This window comes from Rhodofomes roseus (genome assembly GCF_022264815.1).
Source record: "Rhodofomes roseus strain CIRM-BRFM 1785 chromosome Unknown C8Q71scaffold_11, whole genome shotgun sequence".
Lineage (NCBI taxonomy): Eukaryota > Fungi > Basidiomycota > Agaricomycetes > Polyporales > Fomitopsidaceae > Rhodofomes > Rhodofomes roseus.
In genome coordinates this window covers 813,006-840,543 of record NW_025952967.1, presented here as the reverse complement: position 1 = coordinate 840,543, position 27,538 = coordinate 813,006, and the positions used below count along the sequence as shown (strand labels likewise).

Genomic DNA, 27,538 nt, shown 5'->3' with positions numbered 1-27,538 from the left:
GGAGTTTCTGATATCCAAGGAGCTGGTGAAGCTTCAATAGATAACCAGGTCGAACTGAGGTTCGACCGCTACTGTACACTGGTCTTATATACATGGGGAGTTCAGGGCAGGTCCTGGACGAGTCACATCTACCTAGCCAATAGGAGCGCGGGGGAGTGAGTCATGACGAGTCAGGGACCGAGTCATAAACGATGAGTCAGGTATGAGTAAGAGACGAGTCACGACGAGTCATACTGAGTCAGAGATCACGTGAACTGCCCCGGGTTGGACCGGAGCGCACAGCGAAGTAGTCCGAAGACTAGAAGCGTAGCGTCATGGGGTTGGGCCCATGCTAAGGTAGTACAACGGTCAAGCGCAAAATAAAGGAAAACAAACGTCGACGTAACATAAGCCCCTTCCTAGAGTCGACGTCCTCGTCGACTTTTCTAAGCTTGATCAGGTGGGGGCAAGAATGTCGTACTCCCGTCACGATGCCTGCGCAGTTGAGCAACCGCGATCCCCGAGTCGGTAGAGACGAGGTCCAATACCGCGGACTCCGGCGAAGGTTGGAAGGATGACGTGGGCGAAGTGGTCAGTTGGCGGAGAGGAATGCGGTCCATTCCTTCGACCGGTTCGTAGGCGGGGAGCGGGAGTGGGTCGGCATCGTGGGGAGGCTCGTTCTCATCAACCTCCGAGGGGTTCGGGGTCTCGAGGTTCGATCGAGTAGAGACGGGAGAGGTAGGTACCGTCCCCAGGACAGGGTGTGGATGCGGGGTATCAGGGCGCCGACTCTCGTTATTCTCCCGGCGTTCACTAGGTGGAGGGCGGGCCCCATAGAGCTGAGTCTGGTCAATGTAGGGTTCCTCCTCGTAGTGGAGCTCGGTGAGGGCGTTACGAGCTTCGAGGCGACTCTCGTAGACACGGACGAGGGCGGTGGATATGTGCGAGGTCATGCCATGGGCCCTTGCCGGGTCGGCAAAGGCGCCATTGATACGGCCGTGGAGGACGACGTACCACTGATGCGCGTTCTCGAGGGTGATTCGTTTTGCTCGGAGGTACGGGGGAAGGAAGTCCGTTGGTCGGGATGCGATGAGGGATCGGTTTCCGGCATAGAGTCTGTCCGCGCACATCGTCCACATGGCTGCCACTGGTTGTGCGAACACTCCTCCTCTCAGGAGGTCGGTCAGAGAGCGGAGGTCCGGCGGGAAGGTGGGGGCCTCAGCTTCGTTGGCCGAGCAGAGGGACTCGACGTGTCCCGGCTGACGACGATTGCAGCGGGGGCAACGGTAGTGGGGGCAGTCGACGGTGCGGTGGTAGGAGATGTTGGTTCCATGACAAACGGTGCAGGGGGAGTAGTTGGTTACGATACGGGCGAAGTCTCGGGCATTGATGTCGGTGAAGGTAGGGGAGACCACGAAGTCGCGTGTGTACTGGATGTCGTTGACAGGGACAAGCGACCTGGCGACGGACTTCATCGCAGGGTGGTCCTCGAGATCCTTGAACCTGCGCATCAACCTCCGTGCCGATGCATTCCTCCTCTCGGCATAGAGGTGGACGGCGTCCTCCATGAGGTCCTGCTGGACCCAGACGTCTGCTGCGGCGTCGTAGAGGTCGGCGAGGGAGTCCAGTGCATCGAGAGCGACACTGGGGTCGTTGGAGAGTGGACCGTTACGCTCGAGTGCGGCGACGAAGGCGTTCGGCGCCGAGAGCACCTGTGAGGCGAGGGGCCAATTGAGGTGGCCTCCCGGGAGTGGGCGGCAGCGAAGGAGGGAGTCGAAGAGGGAGGCTGGTGCTGCGGGGGTTGTCTGGTCGAAGAGGCCGGCCTCGGTGGAGGCCGAGATGTAGGTTTGCACCGGCCTTCGTGGCCTTCGGTCCTGACTAGGAAGTGGCATTGGTGGCACTTGTGGTAACGGGGGTCGAGTGGGAGACGTTGCTTGCGGTTCAGGCCGAGATAGGGGAGCTGGTTGATGGTCCACGCGTCGTAGTAAGCCTGGAGGGAGAGGTCGTCGTAGGCAGCGGTGGAGGGCATAGGGCTCAACTCAGCAGTCGCAAGCGTTGTCGTCTTGGGGTCCGAGTCTCACCACTCCAAGACGGCTCTTCTCTTTATACTCGTAGAGGAGTCGGAGATGGTGCGCGCGCTTGTACTCATCAAGGGTCTCTTCCCCTGTGCCCAGGAAGACGTCTTCGGGTTCCCACGAGTTCTCACTGGGAGGGTACCCTTTCCACTTCACGAGGTACCGGCGTCGGCTTGCCGTTCCCTTGTGACCAAGGATAGCTTCGAATTCCCAGGAGTTTTCTCCGTCTACTTCATCCGGGGGAGGTTCTGTATAGGTCGGGCCGTGTTCCTCGGTCTCATTGTACGGGGATAGGAGACCGGCGTGGAATACAGGGTGGATTCGCCATTGCGGAGGCAGTTGGAGGCGATACGTCGCTCTTCCCATGACCTCGGTGATCTTGAAAGGACCTTCCTTCTTAGGAGCTAGTTTCCTCGTGGCGTAGGGGAGGCGGAGGTGTCGCGTGTCGAGCCATACCTGCTGATCTTTCTTGAAGGCAGGCGTGCGGTCCTTGATTCTCTTCTCGATGACTCGTTGCGCAGCTTCTAGTGCAAAAGCGGCTTCTTCTCGGGCTTTCTGTAGCCGCTTGAGTCGTTCTTCCGTGGTCGGGGAGTCAGCAACTTCGGTGATGTGGGGGATTCCTCGGGGTTCATATCCCATCATTGCGTAGAATGGCGACATCTTGATGGCGGAATGGGGTCGGGAGTTGTGTGCGAACTCGGCATCAGGGAGCATCTCGTCCCATGTTTCAGGGTTGTTCGCGCAGAAGATTCGGAGGAATATCTCTAGTTCCTGGTTGGCTCGTTCCGTCTGGCCATCAGTCTGAGGGTGGTACGCCGTGGAGAGTGCGCGTTCAATTCCGGTCAGGCGGCAGAGTTCTCCCATGACCTTGGATGCAAACTGAGGGCCGCGATCGGAGATGAACTTGCGTGCGAGTCCGAAGCGTCGGTACACGTGGTCGTGGTTCATCTTGGCGGTTGTTTCGGCGTCCACCTGGTCCGTGCATGGGATGAAAATTACCCCCTTCGTAGAGTCGTGGTCCACCACGACATAAATAGCATTATGTCCGCGGGGAGTCTCGGGGAGTGCGGTGATGAAGTCCATTGTTTGGCATGAGAACGGTGTGGCGGGGTGTTGTGGCGGGATTGGGATGAGAGGAGTCACTGTGGGATGCGTGTTCGGTTTCATCTGCTGACAGATTCCACATCCCTTGACGTATCGTGCGATGAATTGTCCCATTCCAGGCCACCAGAAGTCGCGTTGCACGAGGGTGGTCGTCTTGTGGATGCCCGGATGACCTGCGGAGGGGAGCTCGTGGTACAAGCGTACCACGTTCCGTCGGAGTCCCGCATCCGGAGGAACATACACTCGTGATTGATACCATACCAGGTCTCCGTCCGTCTGCCAATCCGTAAGCGAGGTCTTCGCAGGTGCAGGTCCTTTGCCAAGGAGAGCATCGAAGGCCTCCTTTACCATGGGTTCCTTTTCATGGCAGTCTCGTAGGCGATCAAGGAGGTCCGCGTTGATGGCTCGCACGAAGAGCTGGGGGGCTAACATTACGATGTCGTCGTTGTCATCAGCCCCGGTATCATGGTCACTGCGTCGGGATAGAAGGTCGGCGATGGTCATTTGCGTTCCAGGGACGTGTGCCAGTTCATAGTCGAATTCGCTGAGGAACAGCGACCATCGTGCTTGTCGTCGATTGAGCTTCTGCGCGGTGCGCCAGTAGGTCAAGTTACGGTGGTCCGAGCGGATTTGGAGCTTGTGCGGGCTACCTAGGAAATAGTGTTTCCAGGTCTCCAGACCGCGTATGATGCTGAGGAGTTCGCGGTCGTAGATCTCGTAGTTCCGCTCGGCGGGGTTCAAGGACTGGGAGATGAAGCCACAGGGGTGCAAGTCCCCGTTTGCATCACTCTGTAGCAGGACACCGCCGGTAGCAAACTTCGAGGCGTCGCATTCGAGAGCAAATGGCCTGGTTTCATCTGGCATGACCAAGGTGGGAGCACGCGTAAACTCGTGCTTCAGATCCTCAAAGGCGAGTTGTTGCTCCTCGTCCCAATGCCATCGTACGTCCTTCTTTGTGAGGTCCACTAGGGGTCGTGCACGCTCAGAAAAGTGGAGGATGAACCGTCGGTAGAAATTTGCAAATCCGACAAAGGAGCGGACTTGCTTGACTGATTCGGGTACGGGCCAGTCAGCGATTCCGCTCACTTTCACAGGGTCCATGGCAATGGTGTCCGGTCGGATTATCATTCCCAGGAATTCCACTTCAGTGACGTCGAAGTGGCATTTCTCGGGTTTGAGATAGAGGTTGTGGTCCTTGAGGCGCTGGAGGACTCGTCGAGTCCGTTCGTGGTGTGTCGTGGTGTCCGCGGAGTAGATCAGGATGTCGTCCATGTAGATGACTAGCCAGCCTTCAGCTAGCATATCTTCGAAGATGGAGTTCATCATCCGTTGGAACGTCGAGGGCGAGTTGCATAGACCGAAAAACATGACCGTGGGTTCGTATAGTCGTGGCGGACCCTGGTTGGATCCGGGAACCGCGAAAGCTGCCTTCCACTCATCGCCCTCCTTGATTCGGACATTGTTATAGCCGGCGCGCAGATCCATCTTGGTGAAGATCTTTGCGCCTTTAAACTTGTCCATGAGGTCTGAGATCAGGGGGAGGGGGTAGCGGTCTTTGACCGTATTCTCGTTAAGCTTTCGGTAGTCCTGACAGGGTCTCCACGTTCCATCTTTCTTTCCAACGAAGAAGAAAGGGCTGGCGATCGGAGAGTTTGAGGGTCGTATGTAACCTTTCGACTCGTTCTCTTTCAAGAACTTGTCAAGTTCCTCGCGTTGAGCATGACTGAGAGGGTAGACCTGGGTCTTCATCTCCGAAAACCCCGGTTTCAGGTTGATCTCGTGGTCGTACTCGGTGTGCTCTGGGAGTCGAGATGCCGTTACTTTATCGAATACCGGGAGGAAGTCATGCAGATAGGGAGGGACGATTTCCTCAACCGTCTTCTGCTTCTTTCCGACCCACTCAGAGAGCGCTAGCTCAGTGGCTGTGGTGGTTCGTCCGATCGAAAATGCCGTGGGGATTAGTGCGCCGGTGCCGGTTCGTATCATCCGATTGATAGCATGCCTGGACGGCAGGGGCTCTGGGGTGTCTTCGTGTTCCTGCGTCAGTGGTGTTTCAACGAAAGCGAGTGTTGCCAAGTAGTTTGCACCAGGGGCATACGATGCCAGGAATTCGTCAGGGTCCAGATCTTCGGTCATGGACCGGAGTCGTGCTTCATAATCTTCCTCGCTCTCGAGCGGTTCAGGGTGTGGGTTCATAGGGGGGAAGTTGGGGAGTTCCTCAATTGGCTCGTCCAAGAGAGAGGTCTCCGCTACAACTTCCTTCTGAGGAGCATCAACAGCTCGCTCGTGTTCTTCTTCGGGAACATCCTCGACGGTCACTCGTCGAGGTGGGGTTGGTTTGCGGGGTTCTTCGGGGCTGCAGGCCCGATCGGGTGGTTCCTCAACTTGTCGGCGGATCCGATAGACGGGAGCGGGGGGTAGCTCCACTTTGACAGTTCGTAGGATTTCCGCCTTGCTAAGCTGTTCGTTCTGCTCGCGTTTGGCCCAGTACGTCTGGTCTTCAAACTCGAGCTCGCCTGTCTTCCAGTCGATGATGGGGTTCTCCTTCTGGAGCCATTCATGGCCTAGAATGAGATCCTGTCTTCCGATCTCGGCAACGTACGCCTTAACAAGCTTGGTTGTTCCCTTCCATCGGTAGCGAAGGGCGACGGCGTGCGATATGGTTCCCTTCTTGTTGGGAGTATCGTCTACGTTGAAGACCGGGATGGGTCGGACAAGGGGTACCGAGGGTAGGCGTAGTTTGATGACAAGACGAGGGTGGATGTACGTGGCCATTGCACCGCTGTCGATGAGAGCTTCCGTTTCGATGTCTTGATGCACTCCGATCACCATGAGAGGAAAGTAAAGGGCTTTGAATTGCGTGATTCCTGTTACTACATGGGATATGTGGAGTGCATAGGTGGGGTCTGGGCGCATCGATGACTCAGACCCACTCAAAAATCCTTCGACATTTGCTCAAAGAGCGGAGCGCGTTCTTCGAGCGGGAGTTCCTGGAAGACTTCTCGTACATAGGCGGGAGTAACTTCTCGCACGTGGGTAGAGGAGGCGGGCACACGGCGTGGGGAAGTTCGGTTGCGCTGGGTGAACTTCGGGTTCAGTCTCTTCTCGGGACAGTTCCTGAGGAGATGTCCGGGTTTGTGGCATCCGAAGCAAAGGCCCAGTTCCTGGTGACGTTGCCGTTCCCTCTGATCCATGGCATCGATCTCCATAGGTTCGTCCAATCGTCCGCTGCCTCGTCCAGAGGGGTAGGAGGAGCGGTGGTTGTTACCCCCGCTGTTCCCTCCCTCGTAGTAATTGGTATTGTAGATCTGGCGGGAGTCGAGTCGGAGGACAAGGTCAAACCACCCTTGCAGGGTCGTGGGTGGTTCCATATTCATTGCCTTGTCGAGGAGATCACGGCGGATTGCCCTCTTGAAGAACCCGGAGAGGGTCTTGTCAGAGAGGTCGGTCCTGGACGCGATGGATCGGAATTTGGGGATGAAGGCAGGGGTGGGAGTCTTTCCTTGCTTTAGAGTCGTAAGCATTATCGAGTCTCTGTCTCCTTCGGCATAAACGGGGAACGCCTTCAAGAAGGCCTCCTTGAAGTCTTTCCAAGACTCAAACGCATGCTTGCCCTCTTCTTGGGCATCGGCTTCTCCGTCCATGTGCAACTTCTTCCAGTAGAAAGCATCGCTGTTGTCGTCGATGAGGAGGAGAGCGTAAGTGATTTTCCGTTGATCGTTGGCATCGGCGTTGCCTGTTGCGCTGTAGTACATCTCGAGACGTCGGATAAACGGTTTCGCATCGGTAGCTTGTCCCTTGAACTTGTCAGGTGCGGGGACCTCAAGCTTGGTAGCCGTGCTCGTGCGGGTGGTAGACATTGCGTCGTCTGATTCGGGTTCGGGTTCGGGTTCGGATTCGGGTTCGTTCGACTGCGTCTCGAGTTCCGGTTCGAGAGGCTTCTTCTCGACACCTGTAGCGAGGTTCGAGGAGTACTGGGTAAGGCTGGATGTGCCTACTTCGGGTACAACGTGTACCAGGGGGCTAGTTCCTACTGCAGGGGAAGTAGCTTCGTGCTTTGAGAGTTCTCGTCGGATAGCCGCTGGAGTCGCCGGCTTCGGTCGTTCGTCTTGGATCTTCCTGATCCGTTCGGCAGCCTTTCCTTTGGTGTCTAGGTAGGCGCGGGTCTGTTTCTGTTGCTCTTCGAGGGGGACAGTGTCGTGGAAGAAGGCCCAAATGCGCTTCTCTCCTTCTCGTTCTGGTTCTTGCACAAGCACAGGTCTGTGCTCACCGGTGTCGTTCTGATACTCGAAGAGGCGAAGGTCGTCGTTCCACCAGAGGTTCGGTAGGGTTGGGAGCCCGTAGGTAACGGGTTCGATCTCAACTCGGTAGTCCGTGGTGGATGGGGAGTCCCCTAGACGGAGGGGCACTCCGGAAGCGGGTGTGAAGATGTGTGGGCTCTGCGCCTGAGCAGGCGGAGCGTAAAGATCAGTTCGACCTTATGTTACGCGAAGCGTGACACTTAGAGCACTAGCTCTCAACCTAACCCTAAACGTAGGGACCTTAGGTTCTAATCGTCCTTGGATGGGGAGGATGGTCGAAGACGCTGCTAAGTCCGTCTAGCAGGTCGAGCGGGGAGTTTCTGATATCCAAGGAGCTGGTGAAGCTTCAATAGATAACCAGGTCGAACTGAGGTTCGACCGCTACTGTACACTGGTCTTATATACATGGGGAGTTCAGGGCAGGTCCTGGACGAGTCACATCTACCTAGCCAATAGGAGCGCGGGGGAGTGAGTCATGACGAGTCAGGGACCGAGTCATAAACGATGAGTCAGGTATGAGTAAGAGACGAGTCACGACGAGTCATACTGAGTCAGAGATCACGTGAACTGCCCCGGGTTGGACCGGAGCGCACAGCGAAGTAGTCCGAAGACTAGAAGCGTAGCGTCATGGGGTTGGGCCCATGCTAAGGTAGTACAACGGTCAAGCGCAAAATAAAGGAAAACAAACGTCGACGTAACATAAAGACAGCATCAATATCAACCGCGGCACCAAGGCGGTCGATGAGCTGCTTGAAAGAGAAGTTCGGGTTATGCCCACCCTGCATGCGCACGGAGCCGAAGAGCTCCTCGAGTTTATCATCGCCTGTGTCATAGAGATAGAAACACTGCGTCCCGTCAAGCAGCTGCTGCTTCGCGATGCAAAAGATAGCATTCTTGACTGTCGTCTGCGTGTCACCGTAAAGTTGATTGGGCATGAAGCTCGTCTGATGTTGTCGGTACAGCGCAAAGATCATGTGAGCATACTTGCTCAACGAGATGACCTGCTGCGTCAGGGACCACTCAGGACGGATGAACGCATCCACGAATGCCGAGAGCATTTCCCCAACGACTGTGATTGCCCGATGTTCTTGAAGTTCCGTGGGAGAGTACTGGTCCAAGGAGAGATCTGAGAGCGATGATATGGCACGGAGTAAGTCGATTGCGCGGGGTACGTCCTGAGAATCTGATGGATTCATGAGGCGATCAACAGCAGCCTCCGACATTCCTGGGATGCGCCGCAGATGACTGGAAATGGTATGGCGGTTGACGATAGTGTCGCCAACAACAATTCCCTCCTGAGTACGCATGAGGCGGCCAAGACCTAGACACTTCACGTCAGCATTGGGGACTCACCGAGTACATCAGGGAGTCGTGAATACTCACGTTTGATCTCATGTTTCCAGTCAAAATCCGCAGTGATGTTGTCATCGCCGACGTTGAGGTTTAAACCAGGTAGTTGTCCAACAATCTTGTGCAGGGGATCTGATGACCCGATCGTTCTTGACATGAACATGCTATAGACCATTGCGCGGCGACCTGCATCTCCGTCTGATGCAAATGACCACAGCGGACCAAGGTACTTCTCCAAGTCCGGGTTGCTTTTCCACGCCGCAAAGATGGTCCGTAGAATCTCAGCACCTTCCTCTGGGGTCTCCGACTTGCATGTCGGTGATACAGCAATGGGGAGTGCACCACGGAAAACATCACCAAACGAGGTGAGCCCAAGAACGGACACCTCCTTCCCAAAGTGTACGTAGCCTTTGTCGAGGCTCTCCGCAATGTTGGTGGCACTCTGGAAAGTACGAAGCCGTAGATCCACCCCACCGCAGTGTGTTCCCGGCATAAGCCACCAACCGAATCAGCATGCGGGAAGTAGCACGCAACCTCTTCCTGCGCGATCTCGTCCCAGCAGACCGACACGCCAGTGCGGCCGTACGGCTGCCATCCCGGACTCGCGTCGGATGAATCGCGCGCCATAGCACGTAGAGCTTCCTTCAGCTGCTTGATCGTTGGCCCGAGCACCTCCCCGAAGTTCCACTGCACCTCCGAGAGTGTTGGACGACCGAAACTAGGTGAAACGGCGTGCACGACGCAGAGCGCGGATCGAGGGTATGGCAAGGCAATGATTCATAGCATACAGTAGTTTGCGTCCACCAAGACGAAGAATGAGGAGCGCAAGATCGAAATCAAATGCCGAATAACCGCGGGCATGGTAAACACCCTCGGTACTCTCGTCGACACGCTTGAGTAGCTCGGATGTGCTGACCCTGTCCTTCAGTCCCTGCGTGATGAGATGTTTGATTCCGCGTGGATCTCCGTTTGCAATCGCCATGAGAAAGCGTCGGTGGTCATCGAGTTTCTTGAGTACGGAAGCCACCCGCCGACCAAGGTTGAGAGTCTGATGATAGTACAGGAATCAGCCATTCACATATGTTAGAGACGCAAATGCAGGACATTACCATACAGCGCAAGCGAGACACTTCGCCTCTCAAAAACTCCGTGACTTGATTCAGCTGCTTATGTGACCGATACTTGTAGTTCGTGTGCGGTCGAGCATTGCCGGACATCTCCGCGAGGTGCTTGACGGTACCAGTGAGGCTCAGGCATTCGACACATGCCTCGTCACCAGCTACAAGGAGCGAGCCTGTACACCTATATGACTGTATGCGAAACGACTGGCCATCGTCACCAACCGCGCAAAGCTTATATCCAAGTGAGCCGGGAGCACTAAGATCATGACGCTGGAACGGGTAGGTCTCAAAGAAATCTGCATGAGGCCAGACGAGAGCAATGCCGCAACACGATGGAGTTGGAGAGAAGTCGGTGGGCACTGTCGTACTCGAAGACATCTGTGAAGTATCCTGTGGCTCTGAAGCGTCGAAAGCGTTGTGGGACGGAGTGTGATGCCGCGATGTTCGCTTCCGTTTGTGAGAGGCTCGTGGCTGACTCGAGTATGAATTGAGCCCATATGGGACCGAACTTGACGACGGAACACCAGAACCGTCGATGTCGAGCTCGTCACTGGAGGTACTGCAAGTTGATTAGTTGAGACATGCCAATCCATGAAAGATGATAGCGGACACTCACGGCGCGTAGTATTCATCAAAAGTGAATTGAAAGCCGGACACAGTAGCTGGCCGCGGCGCGCTCTGCACATGCGCCGCAGGGCCATAGAATGGTGTCGGAGGAAGCACTGCCATCTCCTGAGGCGTCGGGACGGCGTATGGCCCTGCGTCGAACCCTCGGAAGGCCGGGGAGTTGCTCGGAGGTAGGTGAACTTCGCGGGCTGCCCTCGCCTCCATGCGCACACGGCCGTCAGACGCAGCGGAAGGTCTGCACTTACAGCCCTGCATGTGCGTCTCGAGAGTGGTCAAAGTGTACCCCGTCTTCGAGCCCGTGCCGACCCATGAACCACACCGGGGACACAGGATACACAAGTACCCTCTGTCGTCCCGTTTCCACGAGTGGGAGGCTTGCTCGGCGTTGAGCTCAGTCTCCTGCAGAGGCGGCGCTGGCGGAGCGGCAAGTGGAGGCTGCGCGGGCAGATTGCTCTGCATCCAGAACGCGGGGCTGATATTGACGGGGGCTGCAGGGAGTGGCAAATGATCTGGGAGTGGGTTTTGCACGCGATCAGAGGAGTAGTGCGCGCCATCTGAAGGACCTGTGACAGATAGATCCTCGGAGAGAAGCTGAGATGTACCATATTCAAGGTCGTCGAGCGAGGGACCAGCGTAACTCCCGCTGTCGTCCATAACCCTCCAGGTGTCGTCGGGATCGAACATCGACAGCGCAGTCTTGCACGCGGTTGCTCATGGCAGCGCAGCATTATATGAGACTTTAGTGGGATTTCAAAGACGACGACGACGACCAGCCCGTCTGACAACCAGCTAGGGATAGTCGCGACGCGGGAGCAACGCAGAGGCCTCGTACATCGCGCCGTTAGCGCGAGCGCCACTCGTGGGAGCAAGCGCGGGAAACAGCGCATTCAACGGCTCTGCTCACATGACCGCGCTCGGCACGTGCAATCCATCCGACGCTCCGTATTCGACTCCCTCTTGCAAATTCAATATGTGGCACTCGGGAAACTGCATAGCACTTAAGCTACGCATAAAGAGGCGGAATAAATAAATTTGTGCCGGATACTTGGTGAGTTAGACTGCCCAAGGAAAATCTAGGCCAAATGGGCTGAACTTCGCGCGAGTGGCTGAAAATGAGACCCCGGAAACCACCCCCCCACCCCCTTCAAAGGGAGGACGAGGTCCCCGATTCAGATCGCGCCCACCTCTTGACGCTCTTCGCCGTAATGCTGCTCGTCGATAGAAGGTTCTGATTTCATTGTCAAGGTGAGTGGCCTCGCTTTCGTGGCAACGCTGTTCGAGCCAATCGAGTGAGGACTGGGACTTTGGTTACCGGATCTCGGGTCCTCGGAGACAAAGAGCAACACTGATGTATATTGACTCGCTGTACAGCGCACCTCGTGGAAGGACACCAGCATGTGTTACCGCTTCAACAGCTCAATTCTTGCCAGTGGCGACTGCCTTAGAAGGTTCAGCGTCTTCAGAGTCAAGTTATATTGGACCTTCACCAGGAGGAACCCATCTTCCGATAATGATAACATAACAAAATACGCCGTGGATCATGGAAATGAAGAATCTGTGGACACTAATCGCACGACGTGTCCCCAAAAGCCCAGATATAAATACTATGTGTCAAGGAATGACGTGCATCGTAAGTGCGTATGCTCAACAAATCAGGTCGTGTTCAACCGAATTTTCGGCGACTAATTCAAGTCACCCCCATAGAAGACTGAACGCTCGGGTCAGCATTGCGCTATGCCAGGTGGTGGAGACTCACCGTATTTCCCCACATAGTTCACCGAGATGTCAGGGTCCTTGCCGAATGTGCACTGGTAACAAGATCAGTCTTAACAAGCCAGACATGCAACTGAGTTCGAGAACTCACAGATGACGGCGGCTGCCCACCAACGGTGTCGAACCGGAACAACTCAGCCGCCACCTTGCCCTGTACATTGAGGACCTCGAGCCACGCAACGTCCTTCTTGGGGTCGTCCGGGCTGGGCAGCGTGCCGTTGCCCTTCGCGACGATAAACGCGTCCGAGTTGCCCTGGAACTTGCCGCTTGAGGTGAAGTCCCACTTCGGCGAAAGGCCCTGTTGCGTGACAGGGTTGGGCACGAAGTAGTGCTGCGCGAGGCTCGCAGGCGGGTTCAGAAAGTGCACGAAGTCGAGGACCTGCTGGATGGACATCGACTGCGAGAGCTCATCCCATGCGGGGAGGAGCGTGTCCTGGAGCGTGTCGAACCACGGGGCATGCACGTAGCAGGAGACGTCGATGAGCTCGGCGATCGCGCCCACATTCCTGAAGCACGTTAGGTCAGTACGCGCATCAAGAGAATGCTGCATGTGGTGTCGATTGCTTACGTGAAGTTGTTGCTAGACGTGCATGTGTAGTTCTGCACACCGAAGGCAAGCCCGATGAACTGCGGGTCGAGGTTGGCCGGGATTGTGAGCTGGGTCTGGTTCGACGGGAACGAGGGCACGAAGCCAGAGAGGCTGCAGTCAGCCACTTTTCCATAACCACTGAAGTCTGTCGCGTTTGCGTCGGACGTCCACCCATACTGGAGCGCACTGGCAATGAGCGAGCTGGTGAAGGTCTGAAGGATGGAGGACGTGTCGATATACATGGCGAGCGGTAAGGAAAGGAAAAAAAGTGTTGGGGAACAGAAAGGGAAACGGGCGGGATAGGACATCGATATGTGCGCGCGGTGTGCACCTTATACGATGCTGCTAAGGTCGCTGCCAAGTCGTTGTCATTGCCCCGGCTAGTGAGATGGGCGGCTCCTCAAGACATTTAATTCGCCCCGCGGAATCTCGATGGTTGACTGTACGATCCCGGGGGATGACAGCGGGAGCATCAGATGCGGTGCAAACTAGTTCATCAGGGCACCAACACGGTTCCTGATGAGGTAAGTCGTGGACAGCCATTACGGGAGTGTCTTCGGTACGAGCACAGGCAGCGCACCGCAAGTGGTTTGAAGACGTGCAAAAGCTGTATGACCAGGTTCACAGCGCATCGGGAGCTCGGAAGTCGCGTGCCAGTACTACTAGTATGAGGTTTGTACGAGGTGTTTCATTTCCGTCCCGACTATCGACAGGCCAATCAGAGCGTAGATCGCCCAGCGCCATCAACCGCGCCCAGTCAGGCACTGTGACTGTTGCATGATCGCGCCTCGCCCACGTGGCGTCTGTCGCGCGCGGTCTGTCGCCAACCGGTCTTGCGCTTGTGTCCACGGCGTCCATGCCCACCGCGCCGACACTCTCGTTCGTCGTTCTAGTTCTCTCGTTGCCCTTCACGCTCATCTCGCGACCATCATGGCATGCTGTTGACGCTCTCACAAAGCCGGTCTCCAGCACTGGGGAAGACGGCTCTCGGGTACTGCTCCTTACCGCGCATCCCGACGATGAGTGCATGTTTTTTGCACCGACACTACTAGGCCTTTTCGCGCATGGTTCCGCCTCTGTGGAAGATAGGAACTCCCCCGAGATCTTCTCGCTCTGCCTGTCAGTCGGAAATGCGGATGGGCTTGGGAACGTCCGTCGAGACGAGCTCGGTCAAAGTCTGGACGTACTCGGTGTTCCCCCCAGCCGTCGATGGGTCGAGGATAGGAGGTGAGCCCACATGTGCCTTTTACGCTTCTTCAGTACGTATGGCAGATCCAGCCCTGCTACTCCTCGGGCACAGCTCGGCCATGTTGGCGTGCTCTTAGCTCATACACCGTGCATGCAATGCGCATCCCATTGCTATCGGATGTCTTTTCACAGAGGTTCAAAGCGTGGTAATACTCACTACGCGCTGATCTGCGCTGTACATCTCTGCCTCACTCTCGTCCATATTTGGAGGGGGTCGTACACATATGGTCAATGTTCAAGTTCTAGCCCTCTCATTGGCTTGCACACCGTTGCCACCTCCGACGATGTCTTTTGCACTTGCAGCGCGGTTTGCAAGCGGCTGCTCTACTTTATGAACGCTCGCTATCCCGGGCACACTCGCCGCGTTCTGCATTCGCTCTAGCATTATCTGCGGCCCATAATCCTGGGGGAAGGCGTCCATGCGTATGACCGGTGCCTATCGACTTTCCAATCCTGGAAAACGACTACTCTCAATCATGACCCTTGCTTTGTCGCCCCTGGTCACCAGGGGACCAGTTTGGTGCCACGGCACGACTATTCATAGGGTCACACCGGTCCACGGACGCAGTAGCAAGATCCAGGATGTGTATTGACTTGCGCGTTTATCTTCTGATTCACGAGGTTGGAGGTGGCGCGCCTCGGACACATATGCTGCTTCGTCAAGGATCCACGATTCCATAGCTGAATACGCTCCATGCCAAGGCAGGCCGTTCATTGCGTGCTGCTCTTGCATCCGATTATCTGCTCGGAGGCGAGCTTTCGGACCAAGTACCTGCCGGCATTGTGGAGTATTCACATACATCCAGAGTATCTTGCAGTCCATGTATATAAAAGACCTGCGTCGTACTCGCCCCCCAAGTCCATCAGAGCTCATTCATATCTCTGCTCGTCGAGTGCACGCAAATGTCAAGGAACATGCGTTCGATGATTTTTCGTATCGGGCGCTAGAGCGATGTATGTCGGAGCGCCCACTTCTGCAGTGCGATGGCGGAGCAGCTCGCGTCGGCCTCCTTTGCGCACCATTTTCGCTATATTTCAGATGCTGCCTCGGTTCACGTAGGCTGGCAGTATGTAGGATCCTTGCTGCCGAAGTGGGATGTACTTGACACTTTTTCAGATAGATGCTTGAGACGTACTTCTCGGTGTCTTTCGTCCGAAAAGTTTGTCCTGTCTACGACGTCCTCGTCCCGCTCGGCAGTGACGGTAGAGTGACGTGGTGGTACTCCCTGAAGTGTATGCAAAGTGCGCTGTGAACGAGGTCATCTACGAAGCGCACAGTTGGCGATTGTGCAGGAACTTTCTCCACTGCTTATCTGGTTATCCCGGGCTGCTTTCACCGTAGAACAGAACTCACGATGTATCATAACAGTGACCTGCAAGACAACTTCACCGCGCAATGGGACCATGACACCATCGCAGACGTCGTCCGGCCATACGTCCTCGAGAACCGTATCACGACAGTGCGTCACCGCACACCGGCGTCACCCGTCGTCATCCTACTGACGACTTTGTCGACCCGCAGATCCTGACATTCGACAAGTACGGCATCTCCGGGCACCCGAACCATGTCTCGCTGCCGCACGGTGCCGCACGCATGCTTTCGACCTTCCCGTTGCACTCAGACATCGGCAGCCCAGAATCGTCCGCGACCGCATCTACACTCGCCCGGCCACGGCTGTTCACACTCGTCTCCGTCCCCCTTGCGCACAAGTACACCGGCCCATGGGCCGCACTCCTATTGAAAGCGAGCTTCACTGTATCCGACGTCCTGCGGACCTTGCGCGCGCGCCTAATCCCCGCAGAGGCGCCTATCTCGTTCGCGCGATCCTCCGGGGCAGAAGAGACACAGTCGAGTGCGGGGAAGGGAAGCAGCGCTGTGGACAGTATGGAGGTTCGGACCGGACCAGCGTTCGTGGCAGGCGTAAACGAGTATGCAACGGCGCTGCGCGCGATGATGCAGCACCGGTCGCAGTTAGTGTGGTTTAGGTGGTTGTATGTCGCGTTTTCGCGCTATATGTGGGTCAATGAGTGGGTAGAGGTCGTGCCTCCGAGCAGTCCCGAAAGCGCTGCGCCCGTGTAACAGCGGGATTAGCCTAGAATGAAGAAACTCATTCCTTTCGAATGACGACGTCCTCGCGCGCTTGCCAAAGACCTCATTTGAGATGGACCACTAGAGCTGTTTGTTGAGCACATTTCAATCGCCTTGTAACGCGGGGTGCTACGCACGGATCTTGCGAAGGTGGAACTCGATAAATAGGGTGAGACTTCTTTAGGCAAACCGCCCACGACGGACGGAGATGAGGGTAACCGGAGTGCTTCGACTGCCAACGATCTTTACGGATGTGGAAGTCGTGGTGGCGCTCGACGTTTAACATCAACTCGATCGCAGGAGTATCTTCGTACGTCAGCGGCAGTGCACGAGCGCGTGCATGAAGAACAGCGTGATGATTCTGTAGATGCCGTTGAACCCGCGGCAGTCCCCCTCTTGCCGTAACATCAGCGGTTCCTATTAGCTCAGTTTAGCTGTGGAGCCAAAAACAGACGAACAGACTACCTCGCGTCGCCCTCGAGATCAACCATCTAGATGTGCCGCTGCAGAATAGGCACAGACACTGTCGCTTGTGTCATGACATACGGGCAGTCGGACCGCCCGCGACTGTCAAGCTACCGATCCAGTTGCGTAACCAGCCGACACCGTGGCCCTCCTGCGCGGGTCTGTCGAGACGGTATGCGCCCTTCGCCCACCATGCACGGAACTTCGCTCCAGCGTCAAAGAGCAGTGGGGTGAGGAACACGCCCGCAAGGCCTCTGCACCACCATACGCCAGTTGAGACCAATATGACTGGCATGAGAGGGAGTAACATACCTCAACGCGCCTTGCAGAAGCGGACTGATGATTTGATCTCTCGTAGTGATCCAAGTGACTCTTCCCCATTGAACGGTGATGACCTCCGTCGTGACCTCGGACCCATCGCCCTCGCCCGGCAACTCAGCCGCCTTTCCCTTGCCCTTCTCGTCTACCACAGGTTGTTCTACGACAGAGCGCTCAATGTGCACGTAAGGCTTGATGCTCGCAAGGTAGCTCTGTTCGAAGCGCAGGTCGGGCACGGCGGGCATGCGGCGCGGCGGGAGCGCTGCTTCGCGGTGACCTGATTTCTCTAGGTACTGCTGCCGATACTGCAGGAAGCGTGCCGTGGATGCTAGCTGTTCGCGCTGAGCCATGTGAGACGAGGTTGCAGCAGTATTCGCGAAAGGCAGCGAGTGACGAACGTCGTGGTCGTGGTTGTGGTCGTCGAGGGAGAGCTGCTTGCCGCTGCGGCGGAAATGCTGACGTCTGGCGGCCTGGCGGCGTTTAGGGCACGTGATCGACGCGTTGTTGGTCCAGCATCACCGGGCCGGGATGCCGGGTCCGACGCTTCCGACTCGGACCTCCTTCGTGGCTGCCCACGATGACGACCTCGTCGGAGTCGTCACGGCCCTCTGCGAAATATCCTTCTTCAAGTCCTTGGATTGTTGTCGGAACACAGAGATCTACAGCCTTTTACAGCGCTCTGTTGGCCATGGGCTCTTGTTATTCGCAGTCTGGTACGAGCCATCATGATTACTATGGCGTTTGGTCCCGGCGTGCATAATGGTTGAACGGCTTCAGCGAACACATAGGACGCAATTCACTCAGGCTGGGTAGAAGCTGGCGAGTTCTACGCTCAGAAAATATGCGGTTTATTTGGGAGTTTGTGCGGTACTATGTCCCTGGGAGGCTATCAACTGGGATGAATACTATGAACATATCGTTGTCCGTTGGTGAGGAACCACTTCCTCGCCTGTTCAACAGAAAATACGGGGGAACAATGTCGTTGGTCTCCTTTGGCTTGCGCGGCTTGTGATTCACAACGCTATTTTTATCTAGGCTCCGAGGGTGGCCCAAGAGCAGTCAAAATCGCACTGTTGACAGTAGCAGCACCCGGCTCGCGACGATCAGCGCGCGGATGCCCCGTTCTCGCCTCCACACGGTCAGTAGTCCTCAATTACATGTCTACCACATCTCAGAGGGATGCTTTGCCATCGGACCCGAACATCCTATTTCTCTCTCCGACTGGTGGTGCGCCGTGACCTCCGGTGCTACAACATATATGGCTGCAGCTGTCCCACTCTGAGTGGGTCTGGGCCGTCTTGTGGTTCGTGATAACCAGCTGATACCACAGAGAATTCACTGATTGGATGTCATATGAGCCGTCTTGTGAGCCGTTTTTCTCCTTGTGTAGATTTTCGACACCTTGCTCATGATTTGACATTCCATAGATATATCTCTGCGGTGCGGCGGGAAGCAGAAACATCGTCGCCGGCACAGGTATAGCTAGCAGCACGAAAACGTCCGACGATCTCACCTCCGTGGTTCCCCACTGCTTCCCTATTTCCCCGCAGCGGTGTGCCTGCGGGGTGAGAACGCTAAAACATCATACATTGCTGCTGAAACAGCGCCGGCTTTGGTCATCGTCCCTCCGGTGACCGTTTACAGGTGAGTGATCATATAGCCACCTCGGGACCGTGCAGCTGACAGTGTTCGACCATCCTGACGTCTAAAGGCTGCCCAACACCCTATCGTAACTCTGGGGCGAATGATCGGACAGCCATGCTCTAGAATCCAAGGAAGACACTTGCGGCGGGTACATCATCTGGCGTCGTATACTGGTACTTTAGCTCTGACGGCACTTAGTCCAGGTGCATGGCACACCTCGTTAACGGGACGGAAGCCACTCTCTTGAGGAACTTGCGCTTGCCGCGCACCTTATGACTATCGTTCTTTCGCGTCAGCGGTGTTTGTCGATCTCTGCTCGCCGAGGATGCACTGGCAGCCTCACGTACTTTCGCGAGGTCAATATTCACCTCGTCAGCTGTCGTTGCGCTGCACGCGTTTCGTGCGCTGTAGCTTTACCATAGGATCACTAGGAACGTGCGGACCCTTTAATTAAGTATCTCCATCGCGCCAGAGGATTGTTTGCAGCCTGATCTGCGTCCTTATGCTGACCACTGGCTCCTTACTGCGGGAGCCCGAATATCACGACTCTCGAGTGTACACCGTTTGACGTATGGTACCCACACATACAATATTCATTGACTACGTTGAACCGTCCGAACTCACACTTCGAGTTTTCACTCTGTGTTTCCGCTGCACGCAGTATACTGATCTACTCATTGATGTTCGAATTAGTGCTCCATACAGGCACCCTGCCGTGATTTACGGGTCGTCGCCCATCGGTCCGAATGACCGCAGTGGTCTTGGCTGTTGAACTGCAAAACATATGTTCCTTTGGGGTAAGAGCAGGACGCGCGGTCACCGAAGGTCATCACCCCGCTCCTCCCCAGGTGCGAAGCATTTGGCAACGAGGGCGAGAACCGCCGGCAAGAGGTATCCTGGCGCGTCGGACCGGATCCCCGTGTTGCTGGCGACCTTAGTCAATTGATGCGTGACCCTGCGGGGTGCATCTGAGAGAGTGCAGCTGCCCCGCAGGCGGTTCGTTTGCGGGGGCTGCATCCTGGACGGCTGCCATAGTGGGAAGGCTGGGATCAACCGCGGGCCTCGGACCGGGCGCCAGCGGGGTCGCCACTGGATCCCCGTGACCGGCTTATCAGAGCGCGTTTCGCAGCGTGCAACGAGGCCCGCCGTTCGGATTGTCCGACTGGTCGAACGGCCTGCGCTGTAACTCTCCTGCCATGGAAGGTATAAGAAGTATCGTAGGGCGGTACTCCTCCCCAAGCCAGCGCCATCCGAGTCGTCTGCCCGGCATCTGTCCAGCGCTTCGATCATTGCTCGTTAAGGACAATCTTGCCCCGCCGATCAATCTGGCGGTTTGACAATTCTAGTGCCGTGCTTGCCTTCGCCACTCAGCCACACGTATATAACCTCGCGCGTCGTTCATCTGTCTCAGCATCACCGCCCTCAGGTCTCAAGTTCTCAAGTTTCACTCCAACTCTTCTCTACTACTCATCGTTCAAACGCCATGCACGTCGTCGACGGTCGCGCTCTCGATGTCATCTCCGATGCTGTCGATGAAGGTCCGTATGCACTGCACGCGTTGCACCGCAGCGCACTCTTTATCTCACCTTTGCGCCTACCCCCTCCAGTGAACAAGATGAAGGGTGCTCAAGACGTCCCCGAGTGGGACGAGGAGTCCTACTTCGATGCCGAAAAGGACAAGACACAGTTCCGCCAGTACGAGGAGGCATGCGAGCGAGTAAAGAACTTTTACCGCGAGCAGCATGGTGGGTATAGCCACTCTGTCCCATCTCTCTCCGCTGAGCTTTGGGACCCTGGATAGAGAAGCAGACCGTGGAATACAACATCAGGGTCCGCCAGGAATTCAAGAAGACTGTGCGTGCACGGATGGGTACGGCCGAGCCTTCCACCGGGTTCCTCAGTGATTGACGGTGCTTCGTCCCTGAACAGGCATCTGGGAAGCCATGGAGATGCTCGACAAGCTCGTCGACGACTCAGACCCCGATGTACGTGCCTTTATTTCTTGTCACTACCGCCTAACTCACGTATCGTGGTAGACGAGCGTTACTCAGATCGAGCACCTCCTTCAGACCGCCGAGGCCATCCGGCGGGACGGCAAGCCCGAATGGATGCAACTTGCGGGCCTGGTGCACGATCTCGGAAAGCTCCTCTACTTCTTTGGCGCCGAGTGCGTGCTTCTATCGGCGCTGTGCGAGTACTAATGGGGCTGATTGAGTTTCATTTCTATCCGCAGAGGTCAATGGGACGTCGTCGGGGTGAGTGGTCCAGCCCCGTATCTCACGCACCTTGACAAATGCTGACGGACCTCGCCTCTCGTGTGCAGGATACCTTCGTCGTGGGCTGCAAATTCTCCGATAAGAACATCTACCCCGACACCTTCGCCGGCAACCCCGACTCCAAGGACCCTGTCTACTCAACCGAATACGGCGTGTACCAGCCACACTGTGGCCTGGAGAACGTCATGCTCTCATGGGGACATGACGAGGTAGGTTCTGTCATACCCACGGTCCTCAGTCCCTGTCCTGACCACGCCATGCAGTACCTTTACAATGTGCTGAAGAAGCAGAGCAGCCTGCCGGAGGAGGCCCTGTACATGATCCGCTACCACAGCTTCTACCCGTACGTAACATCGCGCCACCCGGACACGATGCATCTTCCTGACGCCTGCCGGATGCAGATGGCACAGGGAGGGCGCGTACTCATACCTGACTAACGCCTCGGACGAGCGCGCTCTGGCCGCTGTGAAGGCGTTCAACCCGTATGACCTCTACAGCAAGAGCGATGACCCGGTTGTCCCGGAGAAGGTCAAGCCGTACTACGACGCCCTCATTGCCAAGTACTTCCCCGAGGTCATCGAGTGGTGAGCCGCTAGCGCGCTCTGGATGCGGCGACGCGCTTGCTCAGGAGCTTGAGTGGCGCGTGGGCCCGACTTGCTGCATACGGGCTATCTGGGCTTGTAGCTTCGGCCTGCGTCTGTGCGCTACGGGATGCGGTGTACTTTATTACCTATCGTAGTCGAGGGCTGTCGTTGATACCTCTCGACCTCTACTCGCCGTTAACTCGTCTCTGCTATACCTCTTACCTATGTACAATATCTGACATCTGAACTCTTCCGCTATACAGATCACACCTGCTCTCCTGTAACCTAATATATAGAGTTTGTCGCATGCCTCCCGCAGTGTTTGAAATTGTCTTACAAATTGAATGAGGTCAAAATTCTGCACGAGGGCATTCATATGCGATTCTTGTATGATGTCCGGATAGCAGCATTGCGCCGGCCGCCACATCAACTCGTTTTAGTACACCTTCCATATTCGGCGAGGAGTGTAGAGCGCGCGATCTCCTTCGACGACTTGTGACTCATTTCACCCTACTCCTTTTCCCAGCCTTTTCCTCGCCAAAATTTCCATCGATCGCATGCTGTACTCAGATTCAGCATCATAGAGATCTGTACAGTCGTGCAGTCCTTCCAACGAATCCGCTTTCGAATTGTATCATTAGTTGTACAACATCGCTCATCAACCCGACTCCTGCCCTCCTGGTCGCCGTCTTCCTACCTCTTTCACCGCAAATCCTCTGGTCTCGGCTCCCCTCGCGCCTCCCCAAAACCAACGCTAGACATGAGCACGGGCTTCAAGATCCCCTCACACTACAGGGAGCTGCCCCAGTTGCCGGGCGTAGAGTTCGAGCGATGTGTCATGGACGCGTTCCGGACAGCGATCGCACAACTCGTCGCGGAGGCTCTACCGGCCTTGACCATTGAAAAGGTCCTGGAAGGAGTGGACTATGGGAAGAAGGACGACGACTTCACCGTACACCTTGGTCGGTTCAGGCTGCCTGGCAAGCTGGATGAGAATAGCCAAAAGGTCGTGGACAAGGTGAGTTGCCGAGTTCTCTGTGGTCTCATTGGGTGTAGGACGTGGCCGGAGGTTAGATAGGGTACAGACTGTGGGTCTGTATCGTCCGCGGTTTCTCGTCCTCGCTCAGATGCGTCCTCGCTGAGTGATTGTGCGAGCCGTCCATTGCGCACAGTAAAACACCCTGTGGTATCACTCCTGGGTATCTAGTATGCTGACAGTTAGTCGAGTAGCTCCAACCAGGCGACGATTGGGTAGAAAAAGTCTTTGTTGACAAGGGCTTCATCCGTTTCACCGTCAACACCACAACTATGAACCGCCTAGTCCTCGATCAAGTGTACACTCTCACGCATGCCACACCGTCAGGCCTGTCCGAGTACGGCTCAAACACGTTGGGAAAAGGGAAGCGCGTCATCATTGAATACTCTTCACCAAATATTGCAAAGCAGTTCCACGTCGGACATTTGCGAAGTACCATCATCGGCGCCTTCCTTCGCAACCTGTATGAGGCGTGCGGATGGGAGGTCATCTCCATGAACTATCTGGGTGATTGGGGGACACAAGTGCGTTCGTTTCTACGCACTGTGCGCAACGGATGTAGTTGATGCCTGCATCCTCAGTTCGGCCTGATCGCCGTCGGTTTCGAAAAGTACGGCTCACGAGAAGAGCTCGAGAAAGACGCCATCAAGCACCTCTTCGACGTCTACGTAAAGATCAACGCCGACGCCGACAAGGATCCATCCGTCAAGGCCGACGCAGCTGCGTTCTTCAAGCGCATGGAGGATGGCGACGAGACCGCGCTCGCGGACTGGCGAATGTGGCGTGAATTGTCGGTAAAGAAGTACGAGGAAGATTACAAGCGGCTGAATGTACACTTCGACGTGTACACAGGTGAGAGCCAGGTCGGGAAGGAGAGTCAGGCCCAGGCGCTTTCCCAGCTAGAGCAGCTGGGCCTCATCGAGGAAAGTGAGGGCGCGAAGCTTGTGAATCTGGAGGAGTACAAGCTCGCCAAGGCCGTTGTTCGGAAAAAGGGTTCGTCTCTGTACCTCATGCTACTGCTGGTGACTGACCATGGTCCCCGCGCGCGCAGATGGGACATCCATCTACCTCACGCGCGACATAGGCGGTGCCATGGAGCGCTACGAGAAGTACAAGTTCGACAAGATGTTATACGTCATCTCGTCTCAGCAGGACTTGCACGTCGCGCAGTTCATCAAGGTGCTCAAGCTGATGGGCTTCCCGTGGGCGGACAACATCGAGCATATCAACTACGGGCTTGTGCAAGGCATGAGCACGCGCAAGGGCACGGTTGTGTTCCTTGACGATATCATCCGTGAGGCAGGCAATGTCATGCTCGAGCACATGCGCACGAATGAGGCCAAGATGAATCGTATCGATGATCCAGAGGCGGTCGCCCAGGAGGTCGGCATTTCTGGGATCAAGATCCAGGACCAGACGTCGAAACGGTGCGTCGGCCACTAGACATCGTGATCGTGCGTGCTGATTTACTCGCGTAGGATTAACAACTACGTATTCAACTGGGACCGTATGCTCTCCTCTGACGGCGACACCGGACCGTACCTGCAGTACGCGCACGTCCGCATCTTGTCGATAACGCGGAACAATCCAGAGCTACTGCCCTTGCCGCCAATGTCCGAGATCAAGACGGAGCTGCTCACAGAGCCTGTCTGTCGAGAGCTCATCCTCAACCTCGGGCAGTGGCCGTTCGTCGTGAAGATGTCGATGAAGAAGCACGAGCCGAGCGAAATCGCAAACTATGCGTTCCGCCTCGCACATTTGATCTCGCAGGCTTGGACGCCCCTCAAAATCAAAGGCGAGCCGGACATCGAGAAGGCGCGCGCACGAATGTGGCTGTTCCTCCGGGCCAAAGACGTGCTAGCATCGGCGATGCGGCTTCTGACGTTGAGGCCTGTGGAGTATATGTAGAACGTTGGGTGTGTAATGCAGTCATAATTCTTGTACATCTTGCCAGCATAGATTCGACAATCGTCGTCCTGACATCCTGCAAGGCACTCACGAATGAGTCGGGACATCGACCAGTTCTCGGTGGCCTTCGTGCTTCAATCCATGCATGCGCGCACGCACGCCGATTCGATGATAACCTCGAGATGCATTAAAGCCAGGTACGAGTATCCCAAGAAACGAGATCGCCAAAGTGTATATACAACGCGAAGCCAAGTGCAATACGAGCTGCTGGAAAAAGCAATGCGACGACAATTAGAACAAATGATGAGTGCACCGTGTAGTAGGCTACCTCCCTCGGGGAGGTGGCGGCACGTAGGTATCAATAAAGCTACACTGGATGTGAGGGGTGCGGGTATTAGGTAGATCAGCAGGCGTACAGGTACAGGAGACAGAATCGGAGACGACGAGACGTAGTGCTACAGAAGGGGAGTGCATAAGTGTTATGATACAGGTGGTATATCCTCGATGCGCGGGTCAGTGCGCTCTTGTAGTGTGCGTGTAATGTCAAGAATCCAGTCCGATCGATGCGAGCGCGATGCGTGATCATTTTTGTTCTTGCCGTATGGTGGTGTGTGCGTGCGCGAGAAGAGCCCGATCCGTCTAGAAGCCAGCCATGTCCATGTTGATGCCCATGCCCATGTCGTCGTACGCGGGGAACGCGTCGCCCGGCGCCGCAACGGCGGCGTAGCCCTGTGCGGCGAACATGTCGTATCCGTCCGCAGCGTGCACCTGCGGGTCGGCCTCCAAGGACGAGACGATCTCCTCGAACGACTGCGCCGTCTGCTGGTCAATCGCCTCCTGGGCCTGGGCCGCCTCCATCTGGGACCACTCCTGCATCTCCAGCTGGACGTGCTGGCTCGGGTGCAGCGGCTGGGGCGCGACGACGCCGTCCGCGAGCGAGTGGTCCGTGAGCGCCGGAGAGCCCGAGAACGTGGAGCTCGACCCGCTCGGCGGCCATGGCGCTTGGTCGAGCGGGTCGACGCCCGCGCTGACGTACGAGTCCTGAGAGTAGTCTCCGCAGGGGTAGGCGGAGACGGGCGAAGGCGCAGTGGAGTAGGTCGTCGCGGAGTACAGCTCGCCCGCGGTCGACGCAGAGTACGACATCGCAGACTGGGAGAAGTCGGTCGAGATCGGCGGAATGCCCTCGAGGGGGGAGACTTCGGCGTGGTGGCTGTGGTTGAGGGCGTAGTTCTGCGGGACAGGTGAGCTGCGCGAAGTCGGGGGAAGCAGACGGCTACGTACCGAGAAGTCCTTCTGGGCAGCCTGGCCAGAGAGAACGTTCGAACCCTGCGTCAGGTACTCGCTCTGGAAGAGCGAGTGATCGGGCTCAGGGAGCGGCGACGGGACCTGATGCAGCGAGTACGACTGGAGCTGCTGGGGTTGGTCCCACACAGCGTCGGAGAAGGCCCACGATTGTGATGCGACTGGCTGGACGCTGGACGAGCGACGCTGGCCAAGGAAGCCGCGGGAAATGCCCGAGATGTGGCCAACGGGGGAGGGCGCGCGGGAGCCGCCGGCGTACGAGTTGACGAGGAACGGGATGGACGGGACGGCAATCTGGGTGTACGGAGGGAGTGGCACAGACGACGAGCGACGGTGACCAGCGTAGAGAGGCATTGGGTTGAACAGGGGAATCCCAGCCGGGTCGGCGTGGCCGAAAGAAATGTCTGGCGCATTAGTATTCCGCGCCTCCCACGCGCGCACAGCGCTGGCGAGCTCCTCGCCCTTCTTCCCGCCAAGCATCATCTGCGCAACGGCGCCAGCACGGCGGTCGATGTCCTCGGACACCGGGGTGGGCACAGGCGGTTTCTTGGCGTCGCGTGCTTTCTTCTTGTCCTTGTTGTGGATGGGCCTGAACTTGTAGTTCGGGTACTGCAGCTTGTGCTCGGCCTTCGCCCTCTTGGCCTCTAGAACCCAGTATTGCTTGTCCTCATAAGGAAGTTCTCGCCAGACGTTACCTGAAACGCGATACACGCGTCAGATGAATGAGAGTGAGCGATGAGGCGACTACTGACCGATGATTTTCGAGAGCGAGATGTGGCTTGTCTCGATTGAACCCGGGATATGCTTCTTACGCACGAAGTCGGCTCGGAAGAGCATGAACGCATTCGGCGGTCGGGGGATATGGCCCAACGAGCGGCGCTTGCCAGATGTGCGCTTGCTTTCAGGGGGTGGCGATTGGCTGGGAGGGAACAGCGTTGAGGGCGATACAGGCGGCAAGATCCCGTCGAAGAGGTCGTCTTCGATGTTGTAGGTGATTGGGGTGACATTGGGCGCGAAGGTCACGTTCGGCGAGGACAACTCCGGAGACGCGTTCCGTCCAGGCTTAAAGTACGGGATACCTAGCACGAGGGCGTGAGCTAGCTACGGCGATCCGATCGACAATGGGACGCACCTGCAGCCAGAGATGACCGTCTTCGAGCACCGTCGCGGAGATTGACGCGTGATACAGGCATGTTTGCCTATGCTACAAAAGGTATGATGGAAGATAGAGACTGGGCGGGGAGCGTCAGTGGCGCGGGTAGGGATACAATAAGAGAGAAGGAGGCGGGGGGAAGGGCGGGCTCGGCGAAGAGGCCGTTATTGTTCTCGCGCTTTATACGGCTGGCCCGTCCAGGGCCTATCACGTCCATCCGGCGCGTCTCGCGGAAGACGTTCCCAGGGCCAGTCCCACGCGACCGACGCCACGCGATCTCCCATCTCATCGGGCGCCTCATCGCGTGGTCCCGCCACCCTCCGAACGCGATCTATCCGCCCTCCTCGCTCCAAAGCACATCGCTGGACAGCAGAGGCCGGGCACATCCCACCACAACTTCACGGGCGACAAGGAACAGAGCTCACCAATATCTGCATCCGCTGCGACACCCCCGCTGGCAAAGCGGCTTCCGGGGTCCTACGCCTCTAGATCTTCGAAATCGAAGGGACGCCCAAATGCATCCGCTGCATTGTACCCAAACGGGACGTTCGTTTGTGAGCTGGCCATACACGGCTAGCCCGCGCGCATGTGGGCGA

General features: G+C 56.6%; 8 protein-coding genes across 8 annotated transcripts; 3 read left to right on the top strand and 5 right to left on the bottom strand.

The window, feature by feature from the left end:
• Positions 1-8,103: 8,103 nt before the first annotated feature.
• C8Q71DRAFT_835979 (uncharacterized protein) lies at positions 8,104-9,468 on the bottom strand (the record flags this gene model as incomplete). The annotated part of the gene is made up of 2 exons (XM_047926435.1): positions 8,843-9,468; positions 8,104-8,780 (listed from the first exon to the last, which is right to left on the bottom strand). Exons 1-2 carry the CDS (start codon positions 9,300-9,302, stop codon positions 8,104-8,106), a joined length of 1,137 nt encoding a protein of 378 aa, XP_047778600.1. The 5' UTR covers positions 9,303-9,468.
• Positions 9,415-11,396, bottom strand: C8Q71DRAFT_76946 (uncharacterized protein). Its single transcript, XM_047924287.1, has 3 exons — positions 10,547-11,396; positions 9,919-10,489; positions 9,415-9,857 (listed from the first exon to the last, which is right to left on the bottom strand). The coding sequence occupies exons 1-3, from the start codon at positions 11,239-11,241 to the stop codon at positions 9,528-9,530; spliced, it is 1,596 nt and encodes a 531-aa protein (XP_047778599.1). The 5' UTR covers positions 11,242-11,396; the 3' UTR covers positions 9,415-9,527.
• An 843-nt stretch (positions 11,397-12,239) lies between these two features.
• C8Q71DRAFT_797096 (uncharacterized protein) lies at positions 12,240-13,094 on the bottom strand (the record flags this gene model as incomplete). Its single annotated transcript, XM_047925721.1, has 5 exons — positions 12,240-12,265; positions 12,314-12,365; positions 12,422-12,836; positions 12,899-13,064; positions 13,085-13,094. 5 exons carry the CDS (start codon positions 13,092-13,094, stop codon positions 12,240-12,242), a joined length of 669 nt encoding a protein of 222 aa, XP_047778598.1.
• A 681-nt stretch (positions 13,095-13,775) lies between these two features.
• C8Q71DRAFT_708718 (LmbE-like protein) lies at positions 13,776-16,247 on the top strand (the record flags this gene model as incomplete). The annotated part of the gene is made up of 4 exons (XM_047920637.1): positions 13,776-14,146; positions 15,537-15,627; positions 15,690-15,932; positions 16,059-16,247. The coding sequence occupies 4 exons, from the start codon at positions 13,776-13,778 to the stop codon at positions 16,245-16,247; spliced, it is 894 nt and encodes a 297-aa protein (XP_047778597.1).
• Positions 16,248-16,393: 146 nt separating this feature from the next.
• Positions 16,394-17,475, bottom strand: C8Q71DRAFT_761791 (uncharacterized protein). The gene is made up of 3 exons (XM_047923893.1): positions 17,034-17,475; positions 16,722-16,975; positions 16,394-16,651 (listed from the first exon to the last, which is right to left on the bottom strand). Exons 1-2 carry the CDS (start codon positions 17,387-17,389, stop codon positions 16,792-16,794), a joined length of 540 nt encoding a protein of 179 aa, XP_047778596.1. The 5' UTR covers positions 17,390-17,475; the 3' UTR covers positions 16,394-16,651; positions 16,722-16,791.
• A 2,334-nt stretch (positions 17,476-19,809) lies between these two features.
• C8Q71DRAFT_761786 (myo-inositol oxygenase) lies at positions 19,810-21,876 on the top strand. The gene is made up of 9 exons (XM_047923892.1): positions 19,810-20,221; positions 20,291-20,428; positions 20,485-20,553; positions 20,613-20,668; positions 20,720-20,850; positions 20,917-20,938; positions 21,007-21,168; positions 21,223-21,302; positions 21,361-21,876. The coding sequence occupies exons 1-9, from the start codon at positions 20,167-20,169 to the stop codon at positions 21,545-21,547; spliced, it is 900 nt and encodes a 299-aa protein (XP_047778595.1). The 5' UTR covers positions 19,810-20,166; the 3' UTR covers positions 21,548-21,876.
• A 95-nt stretch (positions 21,877-21,971) lies between these two features.
• Positions 21,972-24,640, top strand: C8Q71DRAFT_761784 (arginyl-tRNA synthetase). Its single transcript, XM_047923891.1, has 5 exons — positions 21,972-22,561; positions 22,774-23,103; positions 23,161-23,572; positions 23,631-24,006; positions 24,058-24,640. Exons 1-5 carry the CDS (start codon positions 22,304-22,306, stop codon positions 24,485-24,487), a joined length of 1,806 nt encoding a protein of 601 aa, XP_047778594.1. The 5' UTR covers positions 21,972-22,303; the 3' UTR covers positions 24,488-24,640.
• Positions 24,641-25,126: 486 nt separating this feature from the next.
• On the bottom strand, positions 25,127-26,982 carry C8Q71DRAFT_858296 (uncharacterized protein; the record flags this gene model as incomplete). The annotated part of the gene is made up of 4 exons (XM_047927503.1): positions 25,127-25,717; positions 25,769-26,484; positions 26,542-26,868; positions 26,922-26,982. 4 exons carry the CDS (start codon positions 26,980-26,982, stop codon positions 25,127-25,129), a joined length of 1,695 nt encoding a protein of 564 aa, XP_047778593.1.
• Between the last annotated feature and the right edge of the window lie 556 nt (positions 26,983-27,538).